Below are 24,307 nucleotides of genomic sequence, written 5' to 3'. Positions count from 1 at the left end.
GCAGATCCAGGCCTGGCACACAGTAGGCTCCATAAATATTTGCTCAATGGTTGAACCTTTGGAGTGAAGCACTGTAGGGGTTTCAAAAGCAATGGCAGGAGTGGGTCCTTCCCTAAGGAGCTCACAGAACTCAGGGCTTGCTCCAACAGGAAGCGCTGATGGCCAGTCAGCCGAAGGTGGCCACTTTTTGCTTGCCCAGCAAAAGCCCCGCTCGGTCGCCGCCACATGGCTGGCACTGCTCATGCTCATGCTATGTGGAAAGGACTTGGGCTCTGGCTCGCCACTGTCCAATACACTGACTGGGAGCCACATGTGACAACGGGGACTTGAAATGTGGCCAGTCCAAATCTATGTGCAATTACAAACCGCATGATTCCCACTATTATGTATGATTGTAAAGTACTAATACAATTTTTTTGGGTAGCAAGGATTAAACCCAAGGGTGCTTAACCACTAAGCCACATCCCCAGCCCTTTTTATAATTTATTTAGAGACAGAGTCTCACCGAGTTGCTTAGGACCTCGCTAAGTTGCTGAGGTTGACCTTGAACTTGGAGATCCTCCTGCCTCAGCCTCCTGAGTTGCTGGGATTACAGACATGCACCACCACGCCCAGCAATAAATTTTTTTAGAAAGTAAATATACACTGTATTTCAAAAATTTAGTATAAGAAGCACACAAAGTATTGCAATATGTCTGGGAATGCAGCTCGATGGTAGAGCGCTTGCCTAACATGCACAAGGCCCTGAGTTCAATTCTCAGCTCCACAAAAAAAAAAAACAAAAAAAAAACACACCTCAATAATTTCTTTATGCATGTAAAATGACAGTGTATTGTACTAAATAAGGTATATGATTAAAATTAATTTTGTGTTTTCTAAAGTGATTTTCACCTAGCTACTAGAAAATCTTATGTATGGTGCTCACGTTCGATTTCTGTTGGACAGCACTGCTCTGAACTTAGTGAGTCTACCATCCCACTGCAGAAGTAAGCCAAGGAGAGGGACAGAGCACCCGTTCCAGAACAAGTGAGGGCTGAGATGAACGAGAACCCAACAATGGACAAAGAGCTCTGGAGACAGAGATCAAACAGGTTTCAACTCCTAATCAGAGTCACTGCCCGCAGTAATATATTCAAAATGGATTGTGAGGTGTGAGATCCAGGCTCAACGAAAAAAAAGGTAACTATCAGGGATGTCTGCCATGGTACAGACAAAGGAACACCTCGCATACTGTGTACCTGTCACCTTCCCTTTCATCCTATGCCCTCTTTTATAGACAAAGTAGGCTGAAGCCCAGAGAGGTCAAGGAGGTTGCTCAAGGTCACACAGCTGGCAACAGAAATCTATAAAGCTGCAGAAGGACAACTGGGAGAGTGGCTTTCCTCACGTCCACCCACCTGCATTCTCCTCTTCCTCTTGCCTGCTGGGATCTAAGGCCATGACTTGGACGGTCACAGAGTTGCGAGAAACGGTGCCACCACTGCGCCCTGGAGGCCACACCTTGTGGGTCTGCATGTGTTTCTTGACGTTTGACTTCTGAGCGAAGGCACGGCCACACGCAATGCACTGGAAGGGCTTCTCACCGGTATGGCTGCGGGGACGGGGCTTGTTAGCTCGCTAGTGGGAATGAGGGCCCCGCCTGAGCCCAGCAGCGCACAGACACAGGAAGGCCCAGAGGCAGATCCTGATGATGCTCACCACCACCTGACACCCTGGGGACACACCCTCTGACTGAGGAAGGCAGTCCAGGGGTGGAAACACCCTGAGCTCTGATCCTGTTACTGAGCTGTTGAATCAACAACCCTGGAGCTGAACTGTGAGAGCAAGTGGTTCTTAATTACTCCAGCCTATTAAATGGGGACTTCTGTTATTTGAAGCATCCTAGTTGCCAAAGCATAACACTTCTATTGCTAGTCAACATTTTTTTTTTTTTTTTGGTACCAGGGATTGAACTCAGGAGCACTTAACCACTGAGTCACATCCCCAGCCCTATTTTGTATTTTATTTAGCAACAGGGTCTCACTGAGTTGCTTAGGGCCTCGCTTTGGCTGAGGTTGGCTTTGAACTCAAGATCCTCCTGCCTCAGCCTCCTGAGCCACTGGGATTATAGGCAAGTGCCACTGTGCCCAGGGGGTTCACACTTTGTTCCTGGCGAGCAGAGCTCTCTCTGCGTCCTGAGTGACAGGTCCTGAGCTGCCTTCCTCCTCCACTCCCTTCTGCCAGGATGTTCTGCCTCACTCAGGGCTCGGAGCAGTGGAGTTAGCCATCTGTGGACTGAGACCTCTGAAACTGTGAGCCCCAAGTAAACTGTTCCTCCCCTCCAATAGTTCTTGCCAGGTCTTCTGGCCACAGTGGCAAGAAAGCTGACTAAAACCCCCACTCTGTGAGAAACTCTCAACAAACACGCCCTTCCATTCCACAGATGGAAAAATTGAGGCTCAGACAGGCTCTCCTGCGCTGGGACAAGAGGCGCCCATTCACCCTGAGCGGTTCTAGCAGAGCAGCCCTGGCAGGCCAGCTCTCTGCAGCTACAAAGCCCCTCTCAATCCAAGTGCATCCCCCCCCACCCCCCTCCGCCTTGACTTTCCCTCCTGCTGGTTCTGAGAGTGAAAGGAAAACACTCCCTGACCTGGGCTGCAGCCCTGAGCACCGAGACAGCAGGAGGCCGAGAGGAGACCCCGCCCCAGGTACCTTCGGACGTGCTGCTGCAGGTCGAAGTTTTTGGTGAATGACTTGTCACAGTAGGAGCACTTGAGCCTCTGAGCCTTGGGCTTCCCTGCAGCTGAAAGACAGTGTGAGCAGGCCACGGTGAGGCTGCACCCCGCGGAGGGCACCGGGGCGCCTCTGTCACCCACCCCCTGGACTGCGGCCAGGCAGCCCTCACCCAGAAAGGCCACATCCATGCACAGGCAGAGAAAGCGGCAGGTGCCCGGGGCAAACCTGGCAACGCTCTGGCTGGAAGCAGGACAGCCTCAAAGGCCCCCCTCGCCCCAGGGTAAAGGCCGACCTCTCTCCTGTGCAGTGGGCACCCTGCACGCTCTGACTCCTTGTCAGCCTTAGCATCCCTCCAGCGAGCCGCGGTGTAGTCCTTACTAACCTTGAAAGACCTCATGTGGTCCCATCTCCAAGCCTATGCACCTGCGGGTCCCCCTGGCATGGAATGCTTGCTCCTCAGATACCCACAATGCTGCCTCCTTCCCCTCCCCAGATGAACAGGTGGCATCGTGGGGGGGCACTTAACCACTGAGCTACATTCCCAGACATTCTTTTATATTTTATTTTGAGACAGGGTCTCACTGAGCTGCTTAGGGCCTCCACACTGAATTGCTGAGGCTGGCCTTGAACTTGCAATCCTCGGGCCTCAGCCTCCCCATACTGTTGGGGTTACAGGTGTGCACCAGCACCCGGCCAGACTGCATCATTTTCCAGCCTCTCCCTAGTCTTCTCGATCACAGAACCCTGCTAATCTCCTTCCTAGAGTGACCCTAAATATTTATTTCCTGTCTCTCTCTCTCCCATTAAGCTATGGGTAACTGAGGGCAAAAGGAATCATGGACCAGGATATGAGACCCCCAGTGCCTGACATGGAGCCTGGCACACACAGGCCAACACATATTTGTGGAAAGAAAGAAAAGAGGAAGTGAATGACTGGAAAGCCCCTGGAAAATTCTTGGTATCTTTTCCCTCCCTCTCCCTTCTGCTTCTGACACTGTCACCCACCCCATATTCAACATCTCCAAAAAGGTAACAGACACTACTACTCGTCTGACAGCCATTCTCTCCTCCTTCCCTCACAAATCCCTTACATAATGGGAACATCAGTGTTCCCAGCTAACGCAGACATTTTCCAGCTTCCTTTCCAGCTAGGTATGGCCATGTGACTAAGTTCTCACCAATTAGATGTAATCAAAAGTCTCATACAGAACTTCTGGAAGCTGGGAGGGACCCCTTTTACCCTTCCTTTCTTCCTCCTTCTTACTGCCTGGAATATGAAATTGATGACTGGAGCTCCAGCAGCCATTTTAGATGATGAGGCACCCTGATAAATGAAGCCATGCTCTGGGGATAGAGGAACAGAAAGACAGAAGATACATGGGTGCCTGGTGACCACGTCACGTGATCCCCAGATTGCCTGCTTCTGGTCTTGTTCTATACAGGATAGAAAAGAAATTCTATCACTTTTAAGTCACTTATTTTAAGATTTTACATTATATGCATCCAAAATTAATCCTAACCATCACAAAAGAGAAGACCAGAACCAAACAGCCTGCGGATAGGCTAATGCCAAGGAAAGATGCTCACGGCAGGCTGGGGCCCACCTTCCGGGAGTCCACTGGCACCTTTAGCCCGTCTGGTCTTCAGTGTTGGCGGGGAGTCAAAGGTGGCCACTGTGCCCCCGGTGGCGCTGGTCATAGGGACAGTGGGATTGGGTCCTTTCGGTTTGAATCCCTGTTTGCCAGGGCTGTACACCGGGGGTGTGGGGAACACTGGAGCCTCCACACACTGGTTTGGTACCTAGAAAGACAGCACTGTCAGGGAAGGAGCCTGGGGGAGATGAGAGCTGCCCAGCCCCCAGCCCCAGCAGCTGCTGGGCTCAGCCACCTGTCACTCCAAGACTCCCTGGAACTTCACAAAGCAGCAGGCCAGAAGCAGCTTTGAGGGCAGCTACCTGGGATCGAGTCTGGACTCTGCCACTTACTGTCTAAGGGACCCTGGGTTTTAATCTGTCTGTTTCCTCATCTGTAAAATGAGGTAACTCACAGCCCCCTGTCATGGGGTTGTTTGAGAATTAAACAAAGTAACAATTAAGAACTTAAAACAAAGGCTGGCATACATTAGGCACTCAATAAACATGAGCTGTTATTATTGCTGTTATAACTGCTTATGTTTTCTTTCCAGTACTGGGGATTGAAGCCAGGGGCACTTTACCACTGAGCCACGTCTCCAGTTGTTTTTTTATTTTTTCATTTTCTATGTTCTATTTTGAGAGAGGGCCTCGCTAACTTACTGAGGCTGGCCTTGAACTTGCAATCCTCCTGCCTCAGCCTCCTGAGTCACCGGGATTACAGACACGTGCCTCCACACCCGGCTATTTTTGCTCTTGGTGGTAGTTTGCTAGCACAAGAGAAACAGGCAGTCCAAAGAGCCCGTGCCCTCAGAGCTAACTGACCCCAGGAGAAGCTGCAGTAACAGCCTCCCCTCAGCTGTGAGCTGATGCTGATGCCACAAAAAGCTGATGAGTGACTCTAAGTCATGCACAAAACTGAGCCAACTACGCCTGGATCACGACTGGGACACTGTGAAGAACTCGTTCATCCAGCGTTCATGGGTCTTTCTAGGCCGTCCTATCGAAAACGTCACTTCCCGCGCCCCTCTGCTTTATTTTCCTCCTCACACTTATCATTAACTGACATTCTGAGCCAGGAATGGTGGCGCACGTCTGGAATCCCAGCAGCTTGGGAGGCTGAGACAGGAAGAGTGCAAGTTCAAGGCCAGCCTCAGTCACTTAGCGAGGCCCTAAGCAACTCAGGGAGACCCTGCTTCAGAATAAAACATAAAAAGGGCTGGGGACGTGGCTCAGTGGTACAGTGCCCTGGGTTCAATCCCTAGTCGCCTCTCAGAAATCGAGATCGCACGTTCCCCTGTCTGTGCTCTCATCTGCTTCTCTCCACAGGGCAGGGATCTTAGTCCGCTGCTCATTCCTCCAACCCCAGGCTTAGAGCGACGCTTGGCATACCGAGAATTCAACGGAGACTTGCTGAGCGACTGGGTTCACTGAAGCACTCGGTGGGATCTGACAGGCCCCAGTCGGCGCTGCCACCTGTCCTGTCTGCTAGCTCCTGGCACCACGCCCACGCCTGTCCAGGCTCACCCCGGAAATGCGCACTACCTTGCCAGCATGGTTCTGAACTCAGACTCAGTTCTGCCGGGAAGCAGCTTCTGCTGGAGATTTGGAATGCAGAGGGAGGCAGAAAGCGCCTCGTCCACCAGGCGGGGTGGAAGACGGGCAGGCTGTGCACGTCACAAGCACAGGCGTGGCTGGCGGGACTCTGCAAGGCCCCTGACCCCTGGCCCAGGCCTCAGGCGGCCGGAGCGGCAGCCGCAGACTCCAGACCCACGGGTGCCTCGGGTTCCTCGCATCTGGACGCAGCAGCCGTGCCCTGGCTCCCCAGGCCTGAAACCCAGTGCACCGACCCTGGCATTCGCTTCTCCAGCCCTTCCACCAGCTCAGGAAGCACCGGACTTCCTGTACTAAACCCCCCTGCCAGAAACCCAGTGGGTTTGCACTTTCCTGGCCAACCCCTGACCAGTACTGCACTCAACTAATATTTGTCACATGCATGAATTCACACATCACTCAAGGACTTCCTAGGCGGTTACGGGACTGCCACTGGGTTATGACACTGATTGGTCGCTGGCCCCAGTTCTTCACCCCTCCCTGTGTCCCTGCCTTTGCAGAACCTTTGCAGAGCACCTTGGCAGCTTTTCCCATCAACAAGTGGCATCCAGTGCTACCCCTGAATCTAAGCTGGCCTTGAAACCTATTTTGGCTAAGAGAAATGACTTGTGTCACTTACAAGTCTAAGCTCAGAGTGGCCTCAAGCATTTCTGTTTGCATATTCACCTCCACCACAGCCTTGAGAACCTGCAGAGATGAGGCCCACAAAGAGGAGAGCGGGGTCTCACCTGTCCCAGTCCAGGCCATCCTAGGGCGGCTGACAGCCAGGCAGGATCAGCAGAGCTGTCAAACCAACTACCATAGCACTCAGACATAAACACTGAGGTCTGTGGATGTTCCTTACACAGCAATAGCTAACTGATACACCTGGCTTCTTAGAGAATGAAAGAGACACACGTGCTGATCATTCGGGAATCCTCTCCCCAGAGGCAAGCACTGGCCTGCCCCTGAGAATGGCCAGTATTTCTGCCACAACCTCTCCTTCGTCCACCCTTCCCTGGCTGGTATTTCCTTCTGCAGGTATGATGCTTCCATTCAAGTCCTGCTTTCTCCCATGATGCATCTCCCATGAGGACTGGGGTGGGGTCTGGGGAACTCCCTATGGTACCGTACCCCTGGCACAGTGCCTGGCACACAGCTGGTGCTCAGGACAGGACCGTGACTGACCAGGCCCCCTCTGGCCCTCCCCAGCCCTGGCTCACCTCCAGCGGCGGGTAGGGCTGCATCCCCAGAGTCTGGATCTCCACTGTCCCACTCCCAGCCATGGGCGCAGCAGCGCTGTACACCTCCACCACGCCACTGCCGCCAGGGTTGGGACGCCCAGGGGGACCCAGGCTCTGGGGTGGGGGTGGCGGGGGTTGTGGAGGTGGCGGCGGAGGCAGAGGGGGTGGGGGTGGAGGAGGTGGAGGAGGCTGAGTAAGGTAACCGGGCACAGGATGCATGTTCAGACTCTGAAATCAAAAAAGACAAGCAAAGCATGAGAGCTGCTGGCTTCTCCACCGCGCATCAGCGTGGATGCTTCTGCCTGAGCCACCGCATGGGAAGGAGAGCCACTCACAGGCAGATCAGAGGACGGGGCTAGGAGGACAGGGGAACAGTCCCAGAAGCTCTGAGGGGCATGGGCCTGGTGCTGCTCTTCTTTTTTTCTAAGGATACCAGCAAACCTGACCCAGCTTGTGGCCATCTTTTTTTTAATGTATATATTTTTTAGTTGTAGATGGACACGATACCTTCATTTTATTTATTTACTTTTATGGGGTGCTGAGGATCGAACCCAGTGCCTCAGACATGCCAGGCGGGCGCACTGCCACGGAGCCCCAGCCCAGCCTGCAGGTTGCCATCTGACGAAGGGCCTGTTGCAGGATTGGCTCTCAGCTGGCCTCTGGGAACCTGGCTTTGGAGCACCCCCTTGGCGGATAAGGCCGTCTGCCCACGGGTGGCACAGGCTGCACTGCACCAGTACCAGCTCATCTGGACTCTTCGTACCAACAGTGTGGTTTACTGTGAGGAATTCCATCCCTCCTGGGATCTGGCCTTGTGGTCATGGTGGCTGGTCGCCTAGGAAAATCCCAAGGAGCCGCTGTGCATTTTCTAATATTGGGGGGTATTTAACTCAGGGATGCTTTACCACTGAGCTACACCCCAGCCCTTTTTATATTTTATTTTGAGACAGCGTCTCACTAAGTTTCTTAGAGCCTCACTAAATTGCTGAGGCTGGTCTTGAACTTGTGATCTCCTGCCTCAGCCTCCCAGGTCACTGGGATTACAGGTGTGCACCACCACATCCAGCTGACAAGGGACAGTTTTAAAAACAAAAGCAGGAGTCAAAATAGCCGGGCCGTGGCTGTGCAATCCCCCCAACTATGGCCCTCAGCATGGCCAAGAGCCAGGCCAAGCCCCCTTTTTCAGCAAGGCACCGAATCCACGGGAGCTAAATGCGGGCTTGGAGGCTTCTTAGCATGTGTAAGGTCCTGAGTTTGATCCTCAATACTACAAAAAAAAAAACACACACACAAAAATCAAAACAAGAAAAAGACCCTGTGAGAAGCCCGGCTTCCTTACCTGCACAGGCGGGGGCCCCTGGGGCATGGGCTGGTCCAGGGACGTGAAGGCCGACATGGCAGACATGAGCACATCATCGCTCACCAAGATGTTCCCCTGCACCAGGGTCTGGATCAGTGGGGACGGGGGCACCGTGATGTACGTGGAGATCTGAACAGTGAGAGGGACGGACAGAGGGGAAGAGAATGTTTGGACATGTCTGAGGCTCTGCAAGGAAGCGGAGGGAATGATCAAAGAGCAGATTCCAGAGTCCCACAGACCTGGGTTCCACTGCCCCTTGATGCTCCCTACGGTATGACCCTGGGCACTCTGCTGCTCTCAGTCTCCGCTCGGTCACCTCCACAGGAGAATAACCCACACCCCTCTGAGAACTGAAATCCTATGATCCAGCAATGACGCCTCCTGGTTTCTGCGCCAGGAAACACTCACACGACTGCCACAGATGAGAGGCTTCACAAGCCTGGTCTCCTTACCACCGAACCGCATCCTGGCCCTTTTTATTTATTTTGAGACAGAGTCTGGCCAAGTTGCTGAGGCTGGCCTCGAACTTGCTATCCCCTGGCCTCTGCCTCCCAAGTCACTGGTATTACAGCGTCTGCCACTGCACTGGGCCACACAGTCTTATTTCTTACAGTGAAAGACTAAATAACCTTAATGTCCATCAATAGGGAAATGAATTAAAAAATAACATCACAGGGCTGGGGTTGTAGCTCAGTGGTAGAGCACTTGCCTACCACACATGAGGCACTGGGTTTGATCCTCAGCACCACATAAAAATAGGTAAACAAAACAAAACTATAAAAACTATTTTAAAAAATAACATAGTCATAGAATAGAAACAATATTATATAGCATGAAAAATCAAATGGCATAAAGATATGAAGATTGTCTTATTGTTTTAAAGATATCTAAAACAATAGCATATAATTCCAGCAGTTACTTTAAAAAAATATTTGAAAGTACCTGAGGCCATGAAGGATATCTGCCAACAGCTACCTGGGGGCAAGGGAGAGGAACAGCACAAAGGAGCCTGGATTCGTAACCTCCTAACTTTGAAAAAGTAGGAGGGAAGGCCTGTATTATGGGCAAAGATGCAAGTGAATAAAAATAATAATATCATGCTCACAATAGTGGGGGGGTCAGACAGACCTTATGAGGAAGTGTCAAACTGGCTGTCAGGGGTGCGTTCTGTACCGTTTCTGTTTTTCTTTACCAACAGTGTAAGCATAGAAAGATCAGGCAGGACGCAAACCCCAGGAGTCATCTCAGCTGTTTATTCGGGGGGTTGAAATGGCAAGGTGTGGTTTGCTGGGTGTGCAGGGGAAGGGAAGACTGGGGAGGGCGTCCTTTAACGCCAACAAAGGGTGTGATAGAAGTCCTTTTACTGTTCATGTGGCATAAAGCCCCAAAAGTTAAGTAGGTGGCTGATGTCTGGTACCCCGAGGGCTGTGGAAGTCAGGTGCAAGGCTAGGGAGTCGCCCCAGCCAGAGGCCTTCCTCCTGCCTCATGCGCCACACTTTTCCCACACAGCAGTTGACATCTGGTACCCCTGGGGGCTGTTGGAGTTAGACTTCAGACCCAAAACCTTCGTACAGCACCACAGAGCTGCCTGGATGGCTGAACTCAGTTGTCTTGGGCCCTCTGTCTATCCCTTGCACCAAATGTCTCCGGCGTGGACAGCAAAGGGCAGGAGAGACCTACATCCACAGGGAAGGGAACGCAGTCAGTTTGGAGATTCAGCTGCAGCTCCTGGGAGCGGTGGCTGGGGTCCTTCCAGCTTTCAGAGGGCCTTGGAGGTGCCGGCAGATCTTGGTCATCTCCAGGCCTCATGGGCTGTTTAACTGATTGCAGGGAAAGGAAGGGGCTGCAGGGCAGTAGGGAACATTACCTCGCTGTCCATTCCTGGTCAGGGAACCAAAAGGTTAGCACAAAAAGACCCAGCAGGATGCAAACCTCCCGCGTCATCCCAACTGTTTATTCAGGAACAGGGATGCAGGGATGAAATGGTGCCCGTGAACCCACTGTCCTGGTGGAAATGAGCCACTGAACAAAGAGAGGGGCTGGGTTTATGCAGGTTATTTTGAGGGGTGGTCTAGTGAGCACATCAGTTTGCTTGGACACTCAGGAATGTGAGCCTTGCGGTCAAGGTCTGAGGACAGTGTCTGAAGAGGATTTCCTTTCGAGGAGACTGTTTCCTTTTAGGGCGATGAAACACCTCCTCCCTGTCTGCAGTTGGCACCTGGAAAACCTTTGTCCTGGGAGATGAAGGCTGTCAGCGCATGGCCTCCATCTTTACTCCCTTTTTCTCAGGCCTCGTTATCGTGGGGATTTTTCATTCTCTATATCCATTAAACAGGCCCTTGCCTTCTTCCTAGACCACCTGTCTATGAAACCTCTAGGGAGAGCAGCAACTGGGTCTCAGAACCCAGAGCCCCCGCTTCAGTGATGAGATGTCTCTGCCCTCGATTGAGCAAGGGCAGCTCAGGCAAGTTGGGCAAATGTCCCACGTTATGGCCAAGAAATTCTGGCTCACTCATATTTTCATGAGTTCAGCTGAAATGAAATGTGGTAATCACATGTGTATTCATCTGAATCACTGACTGCTTGTGCTTGTGCAAGGAAGTTATTTCCTTGCCCAGAACTAGAAGAATTTTCCTCTCTGGCTGGGTAAGGTGGTGTAGCTGAGGCAATAGGATGACAAGTTCAAGGCCAGTCTCAGTAACTTAGTGAGACCTGTCTGAAAATAAAATAAAAAGCCAGGCGCAGTGGCACACTCCTGAAATCCCAGCAGCTCCAGAGGCAGAGGCAGGAGGATCAAGAGTTCAAAGCCAGCCTCAGCAACTCGGGGAGACCCTGTCTCTAAATAAAATATAAAAAGGGTTGGGGAAGTCGCTCAGTGGTTTAAACACCCCTGGGTTCCAGCCCCAGTACCAAAAAAAAAAAAAAAAAAAAAAAAAGAAAAAGAAAGAATTTAGAAAAAAAAAGTAGGGGAGGGGAATATTTTCTTCCAGCAAAACTCATAATCAAGGAATTAGAAAAATGACTGTTCTGTGCTAGAAGATCCTGTGGCAATTTGGAAAGTTTCAGTCTACACATCCCAATGGGGCTGGCAGGGTAAATGCTTTTATTCTAATAGCAGAAATTACATCCCTACAAAGCATGAAAGAATATTCCAAAGGAGTAAGGAGAGACGAGGAAGTCAGGGAAATTCAGCTCCTTGACCTCTTCTGGAGACAAGCCCAGACTCCTTCACAAGGGATCCTTTGACCCTAGGGCCCACCAGGGTGCCTTGCTCCAGTCTGGACTTCCTTCTGACCTCTAGACTTGGAGGTTGGCATGGTCGACACTGCCTCTGCCTCCCTTTACGGGTCCCAGGGCATGTCCAGATGAATCCTGATACCCCGCTAAAGTATTCTCCTGGTGGCTTTCCCACTTTGGAAGATGGCAACTCCAACTCTGGAGTCACCCTTGACTCCTCTTATGTCTCTTATGTCACACTCCTCACTCAACTGATCCACCAGTGCTGTCACTAACACCTTCAAAATATTCCCCGCATCCTCTCACCACCTCCTCAGCACCACCCTGGTCAAGCCGCCACGGCCCACTGCCTGGAACCATCTGGCACTGCCTATTGGGTTTGCTCGATGCCTGTCAAAGTCTACTCTCTACAGCAGCCAGAGAGACCTGGTTAAAGTGCAAGACAGACTACACCCCTTTTCTGCTCAGAACTTTCCAGCACCTCCCATCTCACCTCAGGTGAAGGCCCATGAGGCCCACACTACCTGCCAGGCCCCCCGGGTGGCCCTCTCACCCTCTGCCTTACTCATCCTCCCAGCCACTGTCCCTTCCTGGAATAACCCGGCTTGCTTTTGTCTCAGGTCTTTGCACCTGCTGATCCCTCCATCTGGACGCTCTTCCCCTCACCTGCTTGGGACTTGGCTCAGACATCACCTTTCCGCAGAGCCTTTCCCAGGTACTGTATGCAATATGGCAAACCCACCCACTCTCTCTTGGCATCCCCTAGCTCTGCACTTAACACACTGAGAAAATTGCAGCTTTACGTATTTGTCTGTGCATATCTATCCGTTTCCCTCAACTCCACAAGGGCAGTGACCTGGTCTCTTCTGTCCACTGAGGGACCACCAGGGCCCAGCAGTGCCTGACACACAGTAGGTACTTGAACAGATCTGCTGGGACAGTGTGGTGGCGCATGCCTGTAATCCCAGCTACTCGGGCGGCTGAAGTAGGAGGATGGCAAGTTCAACCTGAGCAACACAGCAAGACCCATCTTCAAAAAAAAAAAAAAGCTGGAGGAATAAATGAGTGAACGAATACCTGGCGATTGGCAGGAGGTGGGGCCTGCTGGACCGCGGCAGGTGCTGCCGAAGGGGTGTAGATGCTGTTTGTGGCCAGCGAGACTGTGGCCAGGGCAGGAGCACTCCCCTGGCACTGTTCCCGCTTGTGGGTCATAAAGGCTGGCAAGGAGTTGAACTGCTTCTTACACTTCCCGCAGAGAAAGACGTCCTCGTCATCTGAGGGTCACACCAGGGGGCGGCAGGAAGGGTCCCCAGAGGGATTGAGTAATGGGAAGAAAAGCAAGAATAAGTCAGGGCATCAGCAGGAAGAACGGGAGACTGCAGTCACAGACGGGACAGCAACTTGACTTGTTGAGCGTGTGCCAAGCATCACCCATGTGCTTCCTGGGAGCTTTCGAAGCCACAGGCACCTGCAGGAAGAGTCAGCCCTGTGCAACTAGGTAGCAAACAATTAGAAACCAGGAACAACGAAGTGAATTCAGCTCAAAACTGAGAATTTCATAATCTTTTCTTTTTTTTTTGGTACTGGGGATTGAACCCAGGGATGCTTAACCACTGAACCACACCCCCAACCCTTATATTTTATTTTGAGACAGGGTCTCACTGAGTTGCTCAGGGCCCCACTAAGTTGCTGAGGCTGGCTTTGAACTTCCGATCCTCTTGCCTCAGCCTCCTGAGCCACTGGGATTACAGGTGTGTGCCACCACACCCGGCTCAGAATCTTTATCCTGCCTGAATTTATTCCTCTTTCTCCAACTGGGCCAGGTGAGCACACTGACCCCTGCTGAGCTGCTTCTCTTAAAACAACTCATTCACACCTCTTCCAGGAAGCCTTCCCAAAGCCTGTGGCCATAGTTCCTTCCTCTGGGAGCTCCTCTCATAAAATAGCTTTCTCATCATCACCAGACTGAGTCCCCTAGGGAAGGAAAGGTATCTTATTTATCCCACAGCTGGGATATCTCCTGGACACTGAGGAGGTCCTCAATGGATGTCTGTTGAATAAATGAAAAGCTAATTGAGCCGGCACACACCCGTGATTCCAGAGGCTCGGGAGACTGAGGCTAGAGGATCGCAGGTTCAAAGCCAGCCTCAGCAACTTAGCGAGGCTATAAGCAACCTAGTGAGACACTGTCTCCAAATATAAAAATAAGAAGGGCTGGGGATGTGGCTCAGTGGTCAAGTGTCCCTAAGCTCAGTCCCTGGTGCAAAATAAATAAAAAGCAATTGAATCCTTGACTGTAGTTCACACCATCCACTACTGAGGTCTTACCTTGGTCACGCACTGTGTTCAGCCCTTAAAATGGGCTGTAGCAGAAATGTCTAGTTGCTGTTCACTGTGTGTGTGTGTGCGCATGGTGCTGGGGACTGCACCCAAGGCCTGGCACACGCTGAGCACAGGCTCTCCCACTGAGCCATATTCCCAGTCCTGTTATTCAGTTTTATTTAAATCATTCAAATAAATAAGGTGTGGAGGCTGAGGCAGAATGACCCCGAGTTCAAGGTCAGCCTGGGCAATTCACTGTCTCACAGTTTAAAAATAATCTTAAAAAGGGTTGAGGGTGCAGCTCTGTGGCAGAGTGTTTGCCTAGCATGCATGAAACCCTGGGTTCAATCCCCAGTACTAAGAAAAAAGGAAAAGAAAAAGAAAAAGAAAGAAAGAAAATCAGTGGGAAACATGGCTTCCAAGTTAAGGAAATACACGTCCCAGCCTGCTTCTTAGCTAGGCACGTCACGTGACTGGATCCTGACCAGCAGAGTGGCAGCGGAAGTGTGCTGCTTATGCAACTTCCCCTTTCGAGGAAAAGGTACGATTTCCACTTCCTTCCCGCTTCCCTTCATGTTGGCTAGAAGGTGGAAGTCACGGTGGGAGCTGGGGCACCATCCTGGACTGCAGGTGGAGGGCAGCAGATCCACAGAAAGAAACTACTATACCCACCTCAAATGCCTGTCAGGGCTTCGTACAACAGAGAAATAAATTTAATATTTTAACAACCATAAGAAACTTTCCTTTCTTACGTATAACAGTCGAAACCACGTCCCAAGTATTCTCATAAGGCTCCTATGAAGTAGGACAATTATCCCCATTTTACAGATGTGGAAACTGATACACAGGGAGGATAATTCACTTGACCCGGCCACAGAGTCAGGAACTATGGAAGCAAGGATTCAAACCAGGTTTTTATCCTCTTGTCCCTAGAGGGGTTCCTAAGTACTTAAAAATATTTGTGGAAAGAACAAATGAAAACACTGTCTCATATACAAACTTGCAAAAGAGGAGTTTTGTCCTGTGTCTTACGAACTTGGTCTTTAAATTGAAGAAATTCATGCTCAGCGTATTCTTTCTGGAGATTGAGAAACGACTTGCAGAGAAAATGTACAAGCATTGCCAAGCATCGGGCTCCTAGGTGTTCCTATACCTATGATGCCAGCTCCCCACAGTCACTAAGTAGGCGAGAGAGGGTGTCCTCAGAGCTAAGCAGAGAAAGGCCAGAGTGAGCCTGCAGGTCCAGGTTGGGAGGATATCCTGGGGACCACAGTGACAGTTTGCTCCCACGCCCCCACAGGAGCTCTGCTTGTTCTTCCTGAGGAGCCCCTGACTCTCCATGGGTGGGCAGAGCAGATACTCACCCAATGGCTGGATGGCAGGGGGTGCATTGACACTCTGGCCTGTTGGGTCAGGGACTGCTCCTTGGCCATCCAACAGTGACTGGACAGCCAGAACGGTCTGATTGTCCATTCCTGAAAAAGGCAATGCAGGCTCAGAGGGTAGCAGGCTATCTCCACCCTCCCGAGCCAGACTCACTGCAAAACCACCAGGGGAGAGAGCTGGCATCGCCTGGGAGATGTTCTCCCTTACGCTCCATTCCGTAACAGATCCCAAGATTTGGGGCTGGAACTCCACCCACCATCTGGGACCAAAGGACAAACCTCAGGGTCTGCAGGACAAAATGCTGGAAAGGGGGGGCGAGAGGTGTAGCTCAGTTTCAGAGGGTATGCTTAACATGCATGAGGCCCTGGTTCAAACCCAGCACCGAGGAGAGAGAGAGAGAGAGAGAGAGAGAGAGAGAGAGAGAGAGAGAGAGAGAGGGAGGGAGGGGGGGGAGAGGGAGAGAGAGGGAGGGAGAGAGAGAGAGAGAGAGGGAGAGAGGGAGGGAGAGAGGGAGGGAGGGAGGGAGGGAGGGAGAGAGAGAGAGGGAGGGAGAGAGAGAGAGAGAGAGAGAGGGAGAAGAAGAAGAAGAAGAAGAAGAGGAGGAGGAGGAGGAGGAGGAGGAGGAGGAGGAGGGGAGGGGAGGGGATGGGATGGGATGGGATGGGATAGGGGGGAGGAGAGGAGGGGGAGAGGGAGGGGAGGGGGGAGAGGGGAGAGGGGAGAGAGCATGAGAGCCCACCCGCCCACCCGGTGGGGCTGAGGCAGGAGGCTCTAGAGTTCAAAGTCAACCTCAGCAATTTAGCGAGGCACTCAGGCATTCAGTGAGACCCTGTCTCTAAATAAAATATAAATAGGACTGGGCTCAGTGGTTAAGCACTCCTGGGTTCCATTCCTAGTACCAAAAAAAAAAAAGGGGGGGGGCGGGGGGAACGATCCTGGGCCCATGAGAAGCATGCAAGCATGCGCGCTGCCGCCTGACACCTCAGACTGACTTCCCCTGGACTTCCCTATGAAACAATCCTCCAGTTTCTTTAAGTCACTGCTAGGTTGGGCTCCTCTCTTACTGATGGCTACCTCTAACCCTAAACCATACAGCAACTCTGGAAGTCACGGTACCCAGGCTTCCTCACCCACACACACATCTCAAAAGTCTGTCTTCCCTTCAAAATCAAGCATCTGATGAAGGCTGTCGAGACCCTTTACTTTCTCTACCTACCTTCCAATCCTCCTGCTCTAGGGGACTTAAGCTCCCACCTATCACCAAAGACCTCCTGGTGGCATCTAGACTCACCAAGAAACATTTCCTTCTTCGTTCCAGCTACCATTCCTAGGTCTCCTCCTCCTCCCTGGGAACTTGTTACGGTTTGGACCTGGAATGTCCCCCAAAAGCCTCGTGTGTTGAAGGCTTGGTCCCCAGTGCAGCAATGTTCAGAGTTGCGGCTTTGGGGAAGTGATTGGATCATCGAGGCTCTGATCTCATCAACGGATTAATCTACTGATGGCTTCATAATTGAATGGACTTTTGGAAAGGGGTGGCCACTAGGAGATGGGGTCTGGTTGAAGGAAGTACATCCGTGGGGACATGCTCTGCAAAATATACATTCTTGTCCCTGGCTCTCCCTGCCAAGATGTTTTGCGTCACTGTAGGCTCACAGCAACAGGGCCAACTGATTATGGACTAAAACCTCTGAAACCACCTTTCCTCCTTTGAGCTGTTTATCTTGGGCATTTTGTCATACTTATAAAAAGCTATCTAGGGGCTGGGGTTGTGGCTCAGTGGTAGAGCACTTGCCTAGCATGTATGAGGCACTGGGTTCAATTCTCAGCACCATGTGTAAATAAATAAAAATAAAGGTCCATCAACAACTACAAAAATATTAAAAAAAAAAAAAAAAAGATGTCTTTAAAAAAAAAAAAAAAGCCATCTAGTGCAGGCCTCCTTTCCTTTCCTGTCTGCTCCCTACATGTTGCTATTTCCAGAGGTTCCTTCTGTCTGGACTATTCATCTACCCTGTCCCTGGGCGGTCTCACTCATTCCCTGTCTCGTTCCCTCAGATACCTAGGGCTACAGACCTGAGTTCACACTTCCCTCAACAAGCATCCATAAATTCCCTACCATTTATGCAAAACTGTGCTTTAGCATCTCCATACAAATCTGCACATGAATGTTCATAGAACTTTTATTCATAATTTTAAAAATCTGGGAACATTTCAGAACACCCTTCAATGGGCAAATAGTTAAAGTGGAACATCCATACCACGCAATATTCAGCAACAGAAAAGAACAAACAGTTGATAGACACCACAATTTGAATTGACCTCCAATTGAGATGGGTACAAAATTAAGTCTCAAAGGTCATATACTCTACAACTCCATTTAAATGATACTCTTTTGTGAGCGCATGTGTGTGTGTCTCTCTCTGTGGTGCTGGGGACTGAGCCCAGGGCTTTGCACGTGCTAGGCAAGTACTCTGCTACCGAGCTACACCCCAGTCCTATAGTACTCTTTAAATGACAAAACTTTAGAAATAGAACAGATTAGTAGCTGCCAAGTGTCTAGGACAATGTGAGGGAATGAAGGATTTGGGTGTGGCTAGAAAGGGATAATATCTGATAGTGACAGAACTGTTTTGTGTTGACTAGCAGTGATATACTCTAGTGTTGCAAGATTTTACCACTGGGGGAGACTGGGTATAGGATATAGGGGATCGATCTATTATTTTTAATTGGTGCATTATAATTATACCTAATAGTGGGTTTCCACTAGGTGTGGTGGCACACACCTATCATCTCAGAGACTATGGAGGTTGAGGCAGAAAGATAGAAAGTTCAAGGCCAGCCTCAAAAACTTAGCAAGACACTGTCTCAAAATAAAAAATTATAAAAGGGCTAGGGATATAGTTCAGTGGTAAAGCACCCCTGGGTTCAATTTCCAGTACCACTCACAGACAGATAAAACAGGGCACCACTCCCAAACATGCCTCTAGGGCACCCCTTGATTCTTTTCTCGCCCTACTGCTCCCTCGTCCCATTTCCAGACTTTTGGCAAATCTAGCTACCAAGCATGTCTCAGATCCACTCTTTCTATCCCCTCAACCATCCTCGGCCCAGGCCACCATCAGTTCTCAGCTGACAACCTGGGCAGACTCCTCACTCACCTCCCAGCAGCCCCCGGGGCCCTCCAGTCTGTTCCTGCAGCAGCCAGGGTGAACTTTACAAAACATTATAAACATTAGATTGTGCAGCTCCCCTGCTGAAAACCTTTCCTTAGCTCTAAACTGATCCCAAGATAAAGTTCAGAAGCTTCATCAAATCAATGCAAGCCTCCTCTCTAGCTGCTCCCCCACATGGGAGACCCAGGGGAGAGCTTTGCAAATGCTGTTCCCACTGCCTGGGTCATCGGATGACCCTCTCCCCTGGATCTCCAGTCCTGCTGCCCCTCCCTCACCCAGCAGGCATCTGATGTTCTAGGGACTGATTTCTCTTTTACTTATTCATTTATTTCTTGGTGCTGGGAATTGAACCCAGAGCCTGTGCATGACCCTGCTCTACCTCCAGCTATAATCCCAGCTGATTTCTCTTTTAATTTTCCATCCTTCAATACAAAAACTAATTCTTGTAATAGTCATTCTGATAGTGCAAACTAAAGAGAATGAAGGCCACACTCCATCCTATTATCCTCCCACATGGAACACTCATTGACCCTCACCCTTCACATCCATCACTCCTCCCTATTTTCTTCACAAGCACAGACGTCCACCTGAGATCTTTTACCATCTACCTTTTCTAGAATTCTATAATTTCTATACTTGCTTGTTCTATAATGTCTCCCCACACACACACACCAGATTGGGGGTGGCAGTGGGGAGTGTGTCTGGCTCAATGAGAATTCTTGAAACTGAACACCTCGAGATGGGGAGAGGGTCATCGCCATTCTATGGGGAGACCTCTAAACGTCCAAGAAGTAAAGGAAGTGGCCCAGATCTCCAAGGGTGGTGCAGGATTCAAAGCCTCCCTCCCACCGCCAGCCCAATCCACTCCCAGTTTGCACTCTAATTGTACAGTCATCATTCTAGGGCCTGTATTTCCCCTAAGTCTACACTGTGCCCTGGTCCTTCCTCCCTGATGCCCAGCAGGTGCACACGGAGGTGCTCAAAGTCTGCTGTATCCCAAGTCTCCAATCCTCTGAGCCTAAGGACCACTCTCCATCCCAGGATCCTGCAGATCACAGGAGTTCGTTGGCACCTAGTATTTGATGGCTTGGATCCGGGAGCACCGTGTCCCGGCAGGCATCGCTTCCTGGGTGCCCAGCACGCTACACACGGTAGAAGCCCAGCGTTCGCTGGTTTGGGTCTGTGAACTCCTAGCCTCGAGCTTGCGCACAGATGGCGCCTCGCTTTCCCCAGCCTGCACATAAGAGCCTACACTGCAGCACGAGGCACACGGTCCGCACAAGGGAAGTTCTTCGGGGTCCGGCGCCCGGGGCAGCGGCTCCCCACCGCCGTCCCTCGCGCCCGCGCGCCCTGCGGAGCAGCGGCGCGGCCCCGGCTGTTCCCGCCGGGAGCCCCTCCCGCGCCGGCCCGAGGCCCTGGAAGCTGGAGCTGTTCCGGTCCCGAGGCCCCCTCCCCGCGGGACCCGCTCTCGACGGCTGTTCCGGGACCGGTGCCCCCCGCCGAGCCTCGGCTCCCACGGCTGTTCCGGTCCCGCTGCGCCCTCCCCGCCGGACCGCGGCTCCCGCGGCTGTTCTCGTCTGCGTCCCTCCCGCCCCGCGGCTGTTCCGGCCCCGGCGCCCTCCGCCCCGAGGCCGCCGCGCGCCCTGGGCCCGGCGCTGCGAGGGCGCGGCGGGAGGGGGCGCAGCGCGGAACAGCCGCCTCCCCGGGCCCGGAGCCGCTCACCCTCCAGGGCCTCGAAGATCGCCTGCGCCATCTTGGAGCCGCCGCCGCCGCGGGAGCCGAAGCGGGGCTACGCGAGCATTGTGGGAGCAACGGCCGCGGCGGCGGCGGCGGCGGGGTCGGGGCCGCCAGGGGGCGCCCGGGAGCCGCCGCCCAGCCCCGGGCCCCGGAAAGCCTGCCGCTGCCGCCGCGACCCCCGCATCGCGGGGCTCCCGCCAGCCCGCCCCGCGCCCCCATCCCCAGCTCCCTGAGCCTCCGACTCCAGGGCCTGTGTCCGCCGCGCACACGGGACCTTCCAGCCCCGTGATGTGAATCACACTCCCGCCCACCAGGCCGGACCCGCACCCGGGACACCCAGCCTCCGCCACCCGACCCTGCTCGCATCCCAACTTTGCAACGCCCGCTCCCGCGGACCCCCCAACTCTGTCACAAGGGCTTCCCCACACCCCAGCTGAGCGACCCGGGTTCCATCCCGGTCTCAGGCCTCCCTCCCGCGGAAGCCCCCACCTTTGCCCATTGGCAGCCACCGGCTCTGCTCTCCTCGGGTAACTAACTTCCCATCACTGCTTGGACTTAATCCCCTACCGCCTCGGATTCCTCCTTGGCTGTTGATCAACCATGGCCACCTTTCAGGGGCCTCTTATTTTCCCTTCATACGGACCTTCCATCCCTGCTCCTCGGAGACTCCCATTTTCTTTTTTCTTTCTTGAGACAGGGTCTTGCTGAATTGCTGAGGGTTTCCCTAAGTTCCCTAGGCTGGCCGCAAACTGGAGATCCTCCTGCCTCAGCCTCCTGAGTAGCTGGGATCACAGGCCTTCGCCACCGCGCCCTGCTGAGGACCCTATTTCTGACACTTAACCCCCCAGTACTCAGTAAGTTACTCAGTCCAGCCTCGCAGGGGTCCATTCAGGTGTCTCAGGGACCCTCCCACCTACCTGTCTTTTTCTCTGCCTGTCTGTCTCTCTCTTTCACACACACACATAGGCACACACACCCTCATAGAACCAAATTCTCTGTTAGCTGTACAAATTCACTGATCTTTCCCATGAGGAGTGAGAGAAGACAGTCAACTGAAAAATTATTTCTTATTAATTTTTTGGCGGTACTGGGGATTGAACCCAGGGCTTCGGTGCTTGCTAGGGAAGTGCCCTACCCTATGCTGTGCTGCCGTACATCCCCAGCCACTTTCATTTTCCGGACCCCCAATCCCCAGTTAACCGTTCTACCACGGAGCTACGTTTCTTTTTGTTTCACCAAGTCGCCCGGGCTGGCCCTAGGCTGCCTCCTGCCCATCCTCCTGCCTCAGCCTCCCTAGTACCTGGGATTACAGAAATGTGCCACCTATTAAAATGTATTTAATTGTGCTGCGTGATAGGGGTCTCAAAGAAGTACCCTTGGGTACCAAGGAAGAGTGGGGGCAGGGGAGCGCATAGGGTGAGAGGGCACTAGAGAGGTACCAGCCGCAATGGCTGTCTTCTGTGATCACAGCCTTACCCTCCCGTCTGGACTACCGTGGACTTGACGCCAAATGTTCTCACGGTTTTTACCTAATTGTCTATTTTAGTCTCGGCTGAAGGAATAATAAAAATAATTTTCACTTCATTTTATTCAGTAAATACAGATTCCCTGAGGGTGGGGGGCACCGCTCCGTGGTAGAGCAGTTGCACAGTATGTGTGAAGCCCTGGGTTCAATCCCCAGCACAGAAGTAAGTAAATCAACCCCCCAAAATTAAACGATATTCATTCAAAACTTCTCCTCTTGTGGAACACTTGTCAGTCACTGTTCTGATAACTTGCTTCACAGACCCTCTGCCTATCCACCGCCCCAATCCTGCCCTGAGCTACCCCTGTCCCCCACTACTGCTACCACCATCCCCTCCCTTTCCCCTTTGCACATGAACCCTGAGCAAACATTCCCCAGAGAAAACCCCCTCTTCTAGACTCTATGCCTGGCTCCTTTTTGGGAAACTTGGAAGCCCAGGGCCTGCCTATTGCCTCTCTGGTAGGAGTAAGAGCAGGGTTCCCTCCTCCCAGACATCCCAACTAATCCACTGGCCTCTGATTCTCATCTCTGCATAAAAGAGTTTCCCAGCATAACTTTATTATTATTATTATTGAAGTAATAATCATATCATTTAAAATTTGGGGAGGCATCTACTATGTGCTGTGCTGTTCTAAATGCTGAGGACACAGCCATGAACAGAAAGACAAAAATTCTCGCTTTCATGGAATCATAGTCGAGCAGGAGAGAGAGGTTCCATGACTTTACTTTTTTCTAAGAGGAAGGGAAGCTGTTTTAATTAGGGTGGTCAGGAAGGGTCTCTCTGAGGAGATGGACCTGAGAAATGAGCTGGAGTCAGCTATGTGAGAAGGGAATGAGAAAGGCAGAGGGGGCACTCGCCTGGCATGTGTGAGGCACTGGGCTCAATCCTCAGCACCACATAAGGATAAATAAAGGTGGTATGTCCATCTGCAACTAAAAATATTATTAAAAAAATAAAAAGAGGGGCTGGGGTTGTGGCTCAGTGGTAGAGCACTCGCCTAGCACGTGTGAGGCACTGGGTTTGATCCTCGGCACCACATAAAAATAAATAAATACAGATGTGTCCATCTACAACTAAAAAATCTTTTTAAAAATGCTGGGGATGTGGCTCAGTGGTAGAGCCCCCTGGGTTCAATCCCCATTATTGCAAAAATAAATAAATAATAATAAAAAGATTCCACTGCCACAAAGTAACTCAAACCATGGCAGTTTTGCACCTTATTTCCCAACATGCAGATGCATATGCACATAGTATATTTTGATCATAATATATTTTGATCAGCTCTGCAGGCCATTTACACATGCTGTTTTCTCTTCCTGAAAAGCTGTTTTCCTACCTTCATCAAACAGGGGGAGCTCACCTTCTTGCCTCCCCTGACAAGCTCTGCCTGACTTCCTGGATAGCATCAAACCCTCTCTTGCCATTTTAGGTTCTCCCAGTGCCAATAGGTGCAAACCCCTATTATGTGATATTCTGCTACTGGCAGTTCTGTTTCTCTCCACTCCTTCCACAAGGAGCCCTCTGTTCAAGGGGCATGGTGGGGGGCCACTTCCTGGTTGTGTTAACGTGGTCCGGTCTGCAGCATCTTTTGAATACAGCCCTTGGGGTTCTGAGGCTCATTTCTATTTTTATTTTTTAAAATATTTTTAAATTGTAGATGGACACAATACCTTCATTTTATTTATTTTTTTAAATGTGGTCCTAAGGATGGAACCCAGTGCTAGGTGAGCGCTCTATCACTGAACCCCAACCCCAACCCTGAAGCTTTTTTTTTTTTTTTTTTTTTTTTTTTTTTTTCGGTGGTGCTGGGGATCGAACCCAAGGCCTTATGCTTTATGAGACAAGCACTCTATCAACTGAGCTACATCCCCAGCCTTATTAAAAGCTTATTAAAAGGGTTTGTTTTTTTTTTTTCTCTCTCTGTCTCTTCTCCCCTCCCTGTCCCAACAAGATTAGGGAAATAGTGTTATCTTTCCTTCCCCTAGTTAATTGTCCTTGAACACATCCAACACAGAAAGGAGCTACCTGCCAGAGGATCTGAGAAGTGAATATCTAACACACCACCAGAGCGCCCTGGGACTGCCCACCACAGCACGCCTGGAATGCAGTCCCGAAGAGTTTCTCCAAAAGCCCCCTGCTGGGGCTGGGGAGATGGCTCAGTTGGTAGAGTGCCCACCTCATAGCACCGCAAAAAAAAAAAAAAAAAAAAAAAAAAAAAAAAAACTGTGACAGAAGCCCCCTGTTCCTCCTGATAGACAGAATCCCAGCCTCTGGGACAGAAGTGAGTCCCCTGTGCTTCTCCTTTGCTAGCAAAGTAATACAGCTTCTTTTTCCTTTGTCTCAAAACTGTGTCCTCATTATTAAATTGGCATGAATTGGCATCA

General features: G+C 51.4%; 1 protein-coding gene across 6 annotated transcripts in view; it reads right to left on the bottom strand.

Moving 5' to 3' along the window:
- The window catches only part of ZNF341 (zinc finger protein 341), a 41,394-nt gene extending 20,829 nt beyond the window's left edge, over positions 1 to 20,565 (bottom strand). The window contains exons 1-8 of one of the 6 annotated variants that reach the window (XM_079128173.1): positions 20,383 to 20,509; positions 15,466 to 15,576; positions 12,857 to 13,053; positions 8,522 to 8,671; positions 7,162 to 7,410; positions 4,320 to 4,515; positions 2,692 to 2,782; positions 1,398 to 1,591 (exon numbers count right to left, since the gene is read on the bottom strand). In XM_079128173.1, the coding sequence (XP_078984299.1) occupies positions 1,398 to 1,591; positions 2,692 to 2,782; positions 4,320 to 4,515; positions 7,162 to 7,410; positions 8,522 to 8,671; positions 12,857 to 13,053; positions 15,466 to 15,576; positions 20,383 to 20,413 (1,219 nt within the window). In that variant the 5' untranslated portion in view covers positions 20,414 to 20,509. Of the gene's footprint in view, positions 1 to 1,397; positions 1,592 to 2,691; positions 2,783 to 4,319; positions 4,516 to 7,161; positions 7,411 to 8,521; positions 8,672 to 12,856; positions 13,054 to 15,465; positions 15,577 to 16,778; positions 19,207 to 20,382 lie in introns of those variants that run through there. The other 5 variants (XM_079128174.1, XM_079128177.1, XM_079128175.1 and 2 more) reach the window with 5 other exon arrangements.
- Between the last annotated feature and the right edge of the window lie 3,742 nt (positions 20,566 to 24,307).

The sequence above is a fragment of the Sciurus vulgaris genome (genome assembly GCF_902686455.1).
Source record: "Sciurus vulgaris genome assembly, chromosome: 2".
NCBI classification, from domain to species: Eukaryota; Metazoa; Chordata; class Mammalia; order Rodentia; family Sciuridae; genus Sciurus; species Sciurus vulgaris.
The sequence above is the reverse complement of the archived record's forward strand: the minus strand, read 5'-3'. Positions and strand labels throughout refer to the sequence as shown.